The 13,689-nt window shown below is 35.5% G+C and overlaps 2 protein-coding genes across 2 annotated transcripts; both read left to right on the forward strand.

Moving 5' to 3' along the window:
• Positions 1-2,738: 2,738 nt before the first annotated feature.
• LOC126723398 (uncharacterized) lies at positions 2,739-5,806 on the forward strand. Its single transcript, XM_050426810.1, has 2 exons — positions 2,739-5,357; positions 5,457-5,806. Exon 1 carries the CDS (start codon positions 2,739-2,741, stop codon positions 5,355-5,357), a length of 2,619 nt encoding a protein of 872 aa, XP_050282767.1. The 3' UTR covers positions 5,457-5,806.
• On the forward strand, positions 5,561-11,909 carry LOC126723462 (IQ domain-containing protein IQM5-like). Its single transcript, XM_050426921.1, has 4 exons — positions 5,561-5,575; positions 11,066-11,154; positions 11,266-11,353; positions 11,733-11,909. Exons 1-4 carry the CDS (start codon positions 5,561-5,563, stop codon positions 11,907-11,909), a joined length of 369 nt encoding a protein of 122 aa, XP_050282878.1.
• The last annotated feature ends 1,780 nt before the right edge of the window (positions 11,910-13,689 follow it).

The following is a 13,689-nucleotide window of genomic DNA, read 5'->3' on the forward strand; positions in this document are numbered from 1 at the left end:
TTTTTTTCTTTTCTTATAAAAACTCTTCTAAAATTATGATATACTTTTTCCCTAAAGGTAAATACTTTCCATCCCACTCTAGGGTATTTGTGAGTTTAGTGTCATACTTTCCATCCCTCGAGGTATTTCACTCTCTGTTTGTCGAGGAAAATCAAGTTACCTAACCTGGTTTGGATGTCCACTACCACCTCACTTATCGCTCAATGGAGATTGTAGGAAACTAGCATTAAAAAACTAACTATTCAGTTAGTTGGCCCCGTTTGCAAACAATTTGTGATTGTAACAACTCGAGCCTTAGAGGGTCGATTTAGGGCCTCTAAATCGACCCTCTAAGGCTCGGTTTAGCTGGTTTTGTATGCCAAAAGTCCACGTGGAGTACACGCAGAAATCGAGTGTCTGAGACTCGATTTCCACGTAGAAATCGAGTCTTAGACACTCGATTTCTACGTGGAGAACACGTAGAAATCGAGTCTCATGGACTCGATTTACTTAAAGTAAAATCGAGTCTCAGAGACTCGATTTTCACACAGTTAACCCTACTGTACAAGCTGACCAGGTACTGTGTATTTTTGGTCTTTTTGAGCGTGCCATCAAGTCTGGAGTTTGTCTCTGCACCTGTACTGTGTATTTTTGGACTTTGTATTTTTGGTCTTGTGCCATCAAGTCTGGAGTTTGTCTCTGCACACCAAGTACTGTGTATTTTTGGACTTTGTATTTTTGGTCTTGTGCCATCAAGTCTGGAGTTTGTCTCTGCACACCAAGTACTGTGTATTTTTGGACTTTGTATTTTTGGTCTTGTGCCATCAAGTCTGGAGTTTGTCTCTGCACACCAGGTACTTTGTATTTTTGGTCTCTTTTGGGCGTGCCATGAAGTCACAGCTACTGTGTTGTATTTTTGGTCTCACACAACCTCTCACACAACTCTCAGAAAATATTTTGACTGCCTCACACAACTCACACCTTCAGCAACTTCTATCACAAAACCTCTCTCAACAACTCTCACAAAACATCATACAACTCTCATAAACTCTCATACATCAGCAGCAAAACATTGCTCCTCTCACTCTCATACAATCTCAGCAGTATATTTGCTCATCCTCATGTCAAGTAAGGGTCTCCTCCTCACTATCTAGTTGGTTGTTTAGTGTATATAGCTGCTTTAAAAAGTGTTGCTTGCATTGAATTTGTCATGCCATTTCTTGATAAAATATTTGTTTGTATTAATTATTTATATTTGTTTCCTAATATTAGTTTTTTTGTTTCCTAATATTTGTTTGTATTAAATATTTATATTTGTTTCCTGATAAGATATTTGTTTGTATTAAATATGTATATTTGTTTCATAATATTAGTTTTTTTTTTTTGAGTAACCGGCCTGGAAGCCCAAGTAGGGCTCCTTATGTATATTAGTTGGTTGTTTAAATATGTATATATATTTATATTTATACAACTATATGTTTAAATATTTATATATATATATATATATATTTATTTTTATTTATATTTATTTATATTTATATATTTATAGAAATATATTTATATATTTATATATTTATAGGAATATATTTATATATTTATACAACTATATATTTATATTTATATATTTATACAACTAAATGCAAATATAAATATAAATATAAATATATAGATTTATATTTATATATTTATATTTATATATAAATATAAATATAAATAAATGTATATATTTATACAACTATATATTTATATTTATATATCTATACAACTATATATTTATATTTATATATTTATACAACTATATATTTATATATTTATATAAATATATAAATAATAGACACATAAGGAAAGAAAAAAGAAACAGGTTCAAAGAATTGTGCAACCTCCAACTTTTATGAAATTCCAACCATGAGAAAGACATTATTGAATACAGTAAAAGCTATGAAAATAATTGGGTCACCGGTCCAGTTGCACCTAATTAAGCAACTAGCATTTTTCCATTTTCTGGATGACATAAAGCTGATGACATATTAGCAGATTCGAAACAAATTTACTGTCATGACGGATTTTTTATTGTATGATTTTTATGATTCAGAGTCAAAATTTGAGTTTGTATATCACATCTAGTATATTTCACTGTATATTAATGCCTTGATTTTCAAATTAGATGATATGTCTAATTTGATTGATCATGATCATATTCACATTAGTGTTTTTTTTTTTTTTTTTTTTTTTTTTTTTTTGTCTGATGAACCCTGCTCTATGTTATTTCATTAATAGTAGTGTAATAGGGTATGCCATTAATTTCCGTAGCACTGGAATGATGATATTTTTATTTATATTTTTGTTAGAGCTGAGTTTAAAATTTGTAATGGGGGTGAGTTTTGTTTTTAGTTTTTTTATTTGTTTGAGTACGAAATTATAATGATTGAGTGTGTTTGTATGTGATGTGGGGTGAGTATATGCAATTGTTACACTTTTAGATCCCTTGTAATTTTTGTACTTTGAGTAGATAGAAAAGGTTTTGTAATTCGAACATAAATGAAAGAGATAAAATATGTCACTAACATAAATTTCCTTGGCTTGGCTCTCTAATTGGTTCACAATCTTTGAAGAATATTGATATAAATGTATACTTCGGTGGACCCCTTCACAATCCTGAAGGGATTGACGGATTCCCATTTAGAGGGGAGGGTATCGAATGCTACTACATGATGTTACGTCGTAAGTTGAAGACGTTGAATGATTTGAAGAGGAAAATAATGGACGAATTGAAATTGAATCCTGCTTGGTATGACATCAAGATTATTTATCGTTACCCACAAGAAGTCCTTCATGAACGGATAAATTATGGGTATATGGCGATCAAAGAAGATAAACATGTAAAGATGATGTTTAATAGGATCCAGAAAATGCCCCAAGTAAATGCTGCTGAGTTGTATGTAAGTTTAGAGGCGCCTGCAGATAACACTACTGAGGTGGTGCAAGAAACAACTACGGCTTTACAATTTATAGCCCTAGATGATGGATGCACTACAATGGGAGGGTATACGATGGGAGGGTATACTGCACAAGGGTATACGATGGGAGGTTATACGCTCCCATCTCAAGATCATGTTGCTAATACTAGTGAAACCCTCTATCGTGAAGAGACACATTTAGAGGAGGAAGACGAAGATGAAGATCATGTTGCGAATGATGGTGAAAATGTTGAGGTTGTGGATGAGTACGAAGAGAGGATTGAGCAAGGCGACTTTGAGAACGATGTGGATGAACATGAAGTCGTTCCCAATTTTGAAGAGGAAAATATGGAGGACCATGATGAAGGTGATGCAAATGATGATATTGGTGTCCAGTATAATAGAAATACGACCACTGGCTACAGACCTCCTGCTGAGTCATTCTACTCAAATACTTGGGAAGATATGGTTGATCCTTCACGTCTTCAGATACCATTTGTCTCTACTTGGGAAGATGGGATGCATTTTTCTAAAGGGTTGACTTTTGCAAATAAAGATGCGGTGAAGCATGCATTGATAATATACGCAGCAAAGGATAATAGAAATTTTATAATCCGGAGGTCGACCAAAACGAAATTGTGCGCCGCATGTGTTGATGACAACTGCAAGTGGTATGTTGGGGCATACATGAAGACTAAATTCAATGGTATGTGGATGGTTACGTCTTATGTGGGTCCACACACTTGTATACCCTTTGGCCTAAAAAGAGATGGTAGAATGATGGATTCGCATTTTGTTGCATCAGAAATTGTGGGAAAATTGCAAAAAAATCACACTACACGTATTGATGACCTATGGGAGATCATACGTACTAAGTATAATCATGAGCTTTCTTACGATAAAGTATGGGACGCAAAACAAAAGGCAATTGCTAAGATATTTGGGGATTGGGAGGAGTCTTACCAAAAGTTGCGAAAGTTGTTGTTGGCATACTTGGATGAGGACTCAGGTACCCAGTACAGCTATCACACCATACCTAGGCCAGACGAAGGTACTGCGGTACTACGCTATGTATATTGGGCATTCGCTCCATGCATTGCTGCATTCCAATATTGCAGGCCAGTGATTAGTATTGACGGGACTCATCTGTATGGTAAATACAAAGGGGTATTGATGATTGCAATGGCAACCGATGCTAACCAAAAGGTTTTGCCTCTCACCTTCGCTGTTGTGAACAAGGAGTCAGGGGCTAGTTGGGGGTGGTTTTTAGAGTGTCTCAGGACTTCCATAGAGCATGTCATACCTAACGATGGCATTTGTATTATTTCTGACCGACATAAAGGTATCAAATGTGCCATTCGAGAGTGGCCTAGACGTGAGGACGAAAGAGAACAGGTATATCACCGATATTGCCTTCGACATGTTGCTAGCAACTTCAACAGACACTTTGATAACCCGATTCTAAAGGCATTGGCCTTGAAAGCTGGATATGCGAGTAATGAAGCTAAATTTAAGTCCATAATGCAAACCATTAAGGAGGCCGAGATTAATTTACTGAGGGGTGTAGACCCTACTGATACGCGGATTGAACGTTATATGCCATACACATATCTAGTGAGTGAGGATGTGGAGAAATGGACCCAGTCACATGATGGTGGAAGACGTTATGGGGCAATGACAACCAATATCTCCGAGTGCTTTAATGGGGTACTTAAAGGTGCCCGCGGTTTGCCCATTGCTGCAATGGTTCATTTCACTTGGTGCAAACTTGTTGCATATTTCCACGATCGACATAAACAAATTACTTCTGATCTCTCTCGAGGTAAGCTGTGGAGTGATTATGCAATGGAGATCTATAGCAGAAATGAGCAGAAAATTGCAGGACACACTGTGAGGAATTTTAATCATGCAGAGGGTGTATATCAGGTGGTTACCCCGTACAATGACCATAGAGGTGGAGGGGGAAACCACAGTCATGAAGTGCGCATATTTGCTAGAACATGTGGTTGCAGAAAGTGGCAAAACTTGAAGATCCCTTGTTCACATGCAATTAAAGTTCTTCAAGATCTGCATCTCAATGCGACCAAATATATTGACCCATGTTACAGTTTGAACAACGCCATTCTCACATATTCACATAATTTTGTGGTACCAAAGTCAGAGTCTGAGTGGAGGGACGTTTCCGGACCACGATGGGTGCCTGACCCACTGCTGTTGCGGGGCATAGGTCGTCCTGTGAAGTCAAGAATAAGGAATGAAATGGATGGGGTACAGCGAGAACGGGGAAGCCGGAGGGAAGATCCAGACTTGAGGGAGACTCAACCGAGGCAACGATGCGGAGTGTGTCATCAAGAGGGGCATAACCGTAGAAGTTGTCCCAATTCCCGTGGGGCATCGACAAGTGGTACTGCTATAAACTAGGCAAGTACCCTCACTGTTTTTATATAATATATTCAAAATTTCATTTTCTTATTGTTCTTTGCATTTGGAAACTAATGACCGTATTTTAATTTTTGGCAGGCAAGCGGAAACTCGATTTTGCTAAGTCACATTGTACGTGGGACTTGTGGTTATCTTCTGTATGGACAAGTGCTAGGTGACTATGTAGAGTCTGTTGTATCAGTATGGAGAAGTGCTTGGTAACTATGTAGAGTATGTTGTATCAGTATGGTTTAGTATGGACAAGTGGTAGACAAATATGGAGACTATGTTGTATTTATTAGTTGTTATTTTGGTTATTGTTGAATGTTGTTGTAATTGAACTATTTGCTGTCCATTGTACTTGTTACTATAGTTGCGTTGTGCAGCTTTTGCCTATAATGCCAGCAATTATATTACTTTGGCATTAGTAGCTACTACTTTGGCAAATTCAACCACAGGGCCCTCCTTTGAAGCGATGATAGCTAGTATTGAATGTTTTTTGTCCGTTAATAGGGAACCTATAATGGGTATGAATAGTAACTGTTTGAATCCAGTTGTTTGCATATGATATACGAGCAATTTACCAGTATCATATGCTTGTATCTACTTGTTTACCGCTGCTCATGTTATGTGTTCTGGCTCTAGTTTACTGCTGCAGGGGAAGGGAAACCAATTATGGTTTACTGCTGTGCCAAAAACAAAAAAAAAAAAAACCCCAGTGGAAATCGACTATAAGATGGTCGACTTCCACTGGGGGATTTTTTTTTTTTTTAATCCCAAGTTGGGAACTAATTTCAACAGGAAAGTGAATAGGATTGAAGTGGACTAAAATAGACTGAATGAACCTAATAGACCGAATTGGACTGCAGTGAACTGAATGAACCTAAATGGACGGAATGGACCTAAGTGGACCGAATTGGACCAAAATAGACCAAAAGGACCAAATAGACTGAATTGGACCGAATTAACCAAAGTGGACCTAAGTGAACCAAATTAGACCGAAATGGACCAAATGGGACTTAACATAAAGTCATAACCCTTGTAGGTCTTGCATGAAATACATATGCCAGATCAAACGAGCGCTAAAGTTGATGCCAAAGTTGGCACTTAACATAAAGTCATAACCCATGTGTTTATAGTTTTGATCTTCATGGCGGTCAACATGAGACCTATTATTAAATAATTGATAAAATGCTCACTGCTTGTTCCGAGAAACTAAAACTGGTTTTTCAAATGGAGAAACCATCTTGCTTCTACAAAACCATCAGTCACGAATTGCTGAAAATGATACTGTCCCTTTTGAAACACTATTTGAAAGAATCTTAACACAAGCTGATCGGACAAGTTCACAAAATATAAGCCAAACAATCTATAGAGGAAGTTCATACATCAAAAGGCACCATGCTATTCTCTCATAACTTGACCAATCAAAGACTTAAAAATAAAACGTATTATGCAGATCTTATATTAGTTGCTGGGAAGCATAAGCAGGTCTCCTTCCATTAACTTTACGCAGAATATGGTATCCTCAAGGCCATTCTTTGGGCAAGCCAAGGTCTTTCTGAATCTGGGTCAATGAAACGAGGCATGAGGAACTGTTCTGCTTCTTCGTCTATCAATTCTCTAGCCCATGCGACCCTCTTTTCTCATTCTGAACTTTCACACTTGCGTTTGAAGTTTTACTCCTTAAAAGGGCTTGCAAATTTGCTTTTGAAGTTTTTGTGGAACTAAGGCAGCTGAAATATGGAATGACGGGCCATTTCTTCTTTTTTTCAATGATAAATATAGACACGAAAAAAGAAATTTGCAAAATTCTCCAAATAAAAAATTTCACCTGTTATGAAGTCCATTCAACCCATAAAGCAAATTATATGTGTACACAGGGACAGGGAATCATTTTGTTCATTTTTACACTGAAAGTTTCTCCAATTTTTAAGAAAAAAGATATCCTTCTCTTGTTTTTGGGCCTTTCTCAACAACTAGCAACTGAACCAGCAACTGAGGAAAAGAGATCAAATATTCACATACATTATTGTTATTATTATACTAAAAATAGATGGACTAAGGTATTCATCAAACTTAAGAATACTAAGCCAAGTAAAAGTTAGTCCATGTGTTCAATACTTAAGATACTTGAATGAGTGTGCTATTTAAAGAGGAAGAAACATAACATCTTCCTCTATTTTTCCAACATAGGATTTGTAACTCTTCTTGTTTAAACCCTACCTTTTTTTTGGCTAAGCAATCCTACCCTTATAACAAGGAGAATCATAACGTCTTCTTTCATTCTTTCAATACGGGACTTGCAACACTTCTTTTTAAAACATTTTCCCTTCATTTTTTCAATGAAAGACTGGTGTGTTCTTTAATTAGTATTTTTATTATTATTTATGATGTTAGAACTTCAATGGGACATTAATCTTGATTCTCTCTTTTTCAGTTCTTTTAACAATCTGGATTTTAAAACACCATGTGGCAAATCAATTGATAATATGCAAGATGCATATGACTCATATTATATAACCAGTTTAAACTGAAAGCACCAAATAATATTGTTCAGGCCTTTCAAATGTAATACTTTAGAGAATTATGTCTTATTTTGTGTTATTTTTACCTGATGTCATTTCATGTTTTTCTAATGCGGTCCAAAGCTGAAATTCAACATTCCCTGAGGTAGCAAGCATGATGGTTTTGTCTCAAGTTGTAGCAAGTGGACATAACTGAGCTACAGCTCAGTGGGATGCAATTCTATTAAACTATGAAGTTAGAGATGTTCAATACTATCTGGAATCTGATTGGAGAAGGAGCAAGTTCTATTAAATAGAAAGCACTAGTAATTGTATGGCACTTGAAGATAGTAATCTCCATGCCGTGGCAATGAGTTGTGTAGTTGATGAGTACCTAAACAGTACTGAAGATTAAATGAAATAAAAGCATATTCCTATGAATCCACTATGTTCAGGTTCACTTTAATCTTTTGACTGAGGCTTCAGTCACTTTAAATTTTCTCTTCGATTTGATAATGCCTCTATAAGCTATTTTCTGAGTTCATATAGACCGGTCGGTTGTTGGCACAGTGCTTTACACAGGAAATTGTCACAACCTAGACATGTGCGATTGTGGCGGAGAAGAAAGTGGTTTGGGGGATGAGTCCAAATTTCATTTGGTCAAGTGGTGCTCCTCTACAGTATGGGGGTTTGGCTATTAGGAGTTTGCGATGTTTTAATGAAGCTTTGTTGGGAAAATGGTTTTGAAGATTTGGAATTGAGAAAGAGGCGTTGTGGATGAGGGTGATAGGGGTTAAGTATGGCTGTGAGGGAGGTGGCTGGTGCTCTAATTTTGTTACAGGGCCTCATGGAGTGAGTCTGTGGAAGACTATAAGATGTGGTTGGCCTAATTTTTTCCAATACATTTAGTTTGATTTTAGGGATGGGTTTGGAGTGAAGTTTTGGCATGACCTGTGGTGTAGGGAGAGCCCCTTAAAGATGTGTTTTCTGGAGTTATTCAGAATCAGTCGTGATAAGAAGGCTTATGTGGCAACTGTTATGAATTTTTCCAAAGGTCCCATCTAGAGTTGCTTTCTTTGTTTGGACTGCAACTTTGGGGAAAATTCTAACGGTGGATAATTCATGAAAAAGGAATGTTTGGATTTGGAGCTGGTGTTTTAGGTGCAAAGGCAGTGAGGAATTCAGTAGACCATCCGTTACTTCATTGTCCTATTGCTACTGAGTTATGATCTATGGTTTTTGTAATGTTTGATATCCATTGGGTGACGTCGAGGACTATAGTTGATCTATTAGCTTGTTGGCAAGGAAAGTTTAGGCATAATTGTAATGGATATTTGGAAGTTTGGGCGTCATCATAAGGGTGATATTTGGAAGGCTGACCCTCATCATTTGATGTGGTGTATTTGGCAAGAGAGGAATAATTGGAGTTTTGAGGATTTAGAGAGGACTTTACCGGATCAGAATTTTTTTTTCTTTTGAACTTTATTGGATTGGATGTTAGCTGTAAAAAGTCACTCTTTATTTTCAGTTTGTGATTTGATAGATGATTGTAATTTTTAGATGCTTGACTGTTTTTGGTCCCCAATTGTATACATCCTGTATACTTGGGTGACTATATTTTGGTTCAATACTTCATTATTTATCAAAAAAAAAAAAAAATTCATTCAATTCAATCTCTCCATCTATTTTATTGACTATACAAAAGCCTTTATACAGGTTACTGCCAATCCCTTTCCTAGAAAGACTAGTACTCCTAATAATGCAGCCATGGAAGATTAACTTGCTACCATTTCACAAATTTGTCTAGTCAAGGTTTCTTTTGTGGGGCCCACATTTGAAGTCCAATTAAAGTATAATTTGTATGGTTTTAAAGGTCTACTTATTTGTGTTTTAGAGATAAAACAGTTTTTGATTTGGGTTTTAACTCTATTAGTTATGGTTAATTTTGTAATTAGGAGGAAGATTTGTAATTTCAGCAATCCCTGTGAATTAAGGGTATTTGGTAATTAAGTTCACCACACACAAAATTCACCACAAAAAAAAAAAGTGAAATCTTTAGTGGTGTGTTTTACCTGCCCATTCCAAATGGCTTCTGATCGATGGTTGGGCTGCAACGTCAACACTGACGTGTCAATGGGGCCAGGCTGCGCATGGTTAATCTCTCCAGCATTTGCAGCAGCCATACTGCACAAAAATGATAAGCAATTAGCACATACTAGACATTATTGAAAACAAAAACAAAAACAACCTAAAAAATATTGTCAATAATAATACATAATGAAACAAGGTATGCATTTGATGTTACATCTAACTTTTTCTTTTATATAGGTTATTTGAACAAACCTCTAACAAAACCACAAAATACAAATAATTATTACTTTCAAGCTGCATCCATCTAATAGGTCAAAAATAGAGCACAAAGGAACAATCTTTGTCCCAAAGCTTTAATTAAGCAACTTCTTGTTGTGTATGTATTGCATGGTTTGCAGAGTGCATATGAGAGAGAGAGAGAGAGAGTTCAATAATTTGAATAACTGATTATTGACAATTATATGGCATTAGATTTTTTATTTATTACAATATGCAAAATACGAGAAATAATTTTAAAAAAGAATTCAATATGCAAAATAATTTAGTTTAGTTATCTAAAAGAATTCAATATTCAAAATGCTAAAGCTTGTTATTCCCTAGAATCATCAACAGCACTACAACACTGGCTTGAAGCTGTAAGTTCATATGCTTATACCAGACATGCTTCTTTCTAAATCTGATGCAGTTTTGTTCTTTCTGCTTTTTTTAACGTTTCCATCAAAAAATGGAGAAAGTAATATTTTCCTCAAAACAATCTAATTTTGGTCAAGTGATGGTTTCAAAAACGATTGCTGTATTAGATATTAGGAATTTAGGGGACATGTATTCCTAGTCACTTCTCATAATAAGACTTAAAAAAGAGAGTCAAACTTGGCCAATGTATGCTTCCTATATAGGAATTGGTGACTTTTTTTTTGGATGAAATTTCAAATTGAGCTCAAGTTTTGGGCTTTTGAATAGTGGTCTAGCTAAGTACATATCTTCTATGGATTTATATTTTTGGATATTAATAGGTTCCATGTTGTTAGTCCCCAATTAATAGGTAAGGAAGTAGAATCGCTGGACTAATGGGCTTTGTTAATCTTTGTTTTTTTTTTTTTTTTTTTTCAGATTGATCCATGCCATCGTTATGGACACAATTTACACTTCTACTATGATGTCTGGTCTGATAGCAAGAGCACCCAACCTTTCTTCTACTGGTACTCATGAAAATTAACTTTTTCTTTCTTGGTATAATTGCTTTCGATTTAGCCTTATCCTTCTTTATCACTCATTTCTGACTTTATTTTTCTCCTCCTCTGAAACTGAAGGTTGGATGTTGGTGATGGTAAAGACCTAAATCTTGAAAGGTGCCTAAGGACTGTTCTACAACGTCAATGCATCGCGTATCTTGGACCAGTAAGTATTACTAATCATACCATCTGTTACTGCATTCCAATAATACACCCCCTCTCCATTTTAAATGTGTTCATTTCATGGTTTAGATTAAATATTACAAATTTAAGTGTATCCACTGCAACATCATTTAAAATTTTAAGTAGCATGGCTCTTTATACATTAGATCCAAAAAATAATATCTTAACTATGAAATGGACCCCCTCCAATCTTGTTTCTTCATCAAATTTGTTGTGTTGAATTTACATGCACACACTCCCATAAGCATCTTTGCAACCTAGATAAGTGCCTAGATAGATAACTAAGTGGCTTCTTATGAATGTGGATAAGTGCATATATTTCACTGTTATAACTTTACATTCTCTGTCGTTTGGTATTACAGAAAGAGAGGGAAGCATATGAAGTAATTGTAGAGAGTGGAATGCTTTTATACAGGCAAACAGGGATGCTTATTAACACAGTTGAGGGTTCTAAGTGGATTTTTGTGCTCAGCACATCAAGGCCTTTGTATGTGGGTCAAAAGAAGAAAGGTGTTTTTCAGCACTCAAGTTTTCTATAGGGAGGTGCTACATCAGCAGCAGGGAGATTAGTTGCCCATGATGGGGTTCTTGAGGTGTTTTAGAATTTTGTTTCGAACTGGTGATAGGGATCATTTTTGTTTTCTATATTTCTACAACCAGCCAGGCAAGCTCATGTATTGACATAGTAATTCCCAGAATATAAACATGTTGAGAAAAAGGACATGTATTTATATGTATATACACCAGGTGAACCAGAATTATGAGCCCTATATATTTAAAATCAATTAAACAACTTCAAACCAAAACAACAGACACCATACAAACACTACCAGTAAGCACTAAGCACCCCCATTGTTAACCCTTAGGCAATGTGATAGACAGTGCTACCATGGTAGCTTACACCTAAAACCTAAAATCAGTTAACATAAACCAATAAAACAACCTGGTGGTTTATTCCAGATCATGGAAAAAACCTGGTTTATTCAAGATCATAGCAACAAACAGAGAATTCTCTAGCATCTTGAGATGCTAAAATATTCGAAGGAAATGAGTGTGACTACTCAGGGCTCCCTAATCAGCATACATAAAACTCCTTGAGATCCTAAGAATTCTAAGATAAAAGAAACAAATTTCTATAACTGATGAGTAAATACCATAAAGAAAACAAAATGCAACCAAAAACGAATCTATTTTACCAGCCAATGTATCCATTCAGTTCAAATGATATTTTATGCATTTCAATACCTCAAAAGTCCCATCCAAAACTACTTGATTAGAATTATTTTATAAGGTTTATCAGAATCCATCTCAAACCATTCACATTTCTCATTTCAGCAATACTTCCAAGTACCCAAGGACTAAAAATATGGCATTTACATTACCCACACGGATCATTTCAAAGTTATTAAATTCAAAAGACGCTCATCAACAGGCATAGAATCTAAAACCACAAAATGAAAGCAAACTAAACTAAAAATGCGACACAATTGACCTACAAATACCATAATGTACCCAACCAGAGAGAATGTATCCATTTAGCTCAATCATTTCAAAATCGTCAAAACCCATTAAAAACTCCTTGATTAGAATTATTTTATCACAATTCTCAATTGAGCCTTTCAATATCATTAAATTCTCAAATAATTTAGTCATTAGATTCTCAAATAATTCATCGACAGGCACAGAAACCAAGAACCAGAAATGAAACTAAATCCAATTCTTTGTTGCTGCTTTAGCAAACTAAATTAAAAGCTATGTTATCAAAACCAAATTATAGAATGTATCCATTTAGCTCAATTATGCATCTCAATATCATTGAAAGCCCCATTCAAAACTACTTGATAATAATCATTTTATAACACACTAAGATTTCATTTTGACCCTATCTATATTTCTTATTTCAGGAATACTTCCCAATATACCCACATTGATATTTCATCATGTTGCAGTTCAATTTCTAAGCCAAATGCATCTCTCTCTCTCTCACACACACGCACACACACGAACACACCAGCATCTTATATATTGGTCTGTCAAAGAGAAATTTGGATTTTTAAGTGCTTTGCTTATTAATTTGTCTTATTTCATTTCTAAGTGTTTATCTGCACAGCAGCACAGCAGTACATTCTACATTTCTTATGGTCTTTCTAAAACCTACCAAAGATGAATCTGAAGCATCTGTGTTATCTGCAATCAAATACCCAAATTCATCCCCTTCAAAGCTACACCACATGTCATGCCATTTTTTTGTCCTCCTTCATCACAATAATATACTCAAACAAAAAAAAAAAAAAAATACTGATGTTATCTAAAATGGGT

This window comes from Quercus robur, chromosome 1 (assembly GCF_932294415.1).
Source record: "Quercus robur chromosome 1, dhQueRobu3.1, whole genome shotgun sequence".
Classification (NCBI taxonomy): Eukaryota; Viridiplantae; Streptophyta; class Magnoliopsida; order Fagales; family Fagaceae; genus Quercus; species Quercus robur.

What these genes read in the sequence shown, in the direction of transcription:
- LOC126723398 (XM_050426810.1), top strand. Translation starts at nt 2,739, where the DNA reads ATGGACGAATTGAAATTGAATCCTGCTTGGTATGACATCAAGATTATT.
- LOC126723462 (XM_050426921.1), top strand. An exon ending in ACCCAACCTTTCTTCTACTG is followed by an intron (nt 11,155 to 11,265) that starts GTACTCATGAAA and finishes CTGAAACTGAAG; the next exon opens with GTTGGATGTTGGTGATGGTA. An exon ending in GCATCGCGTATCTTGGACCA is followed by an intron (nt 11,354 to 11,732) that starts GTAAGTATTACT and finishes TTGGTATTACAG; the next exon opens with AAAGAGAGGGAAGCATATGA.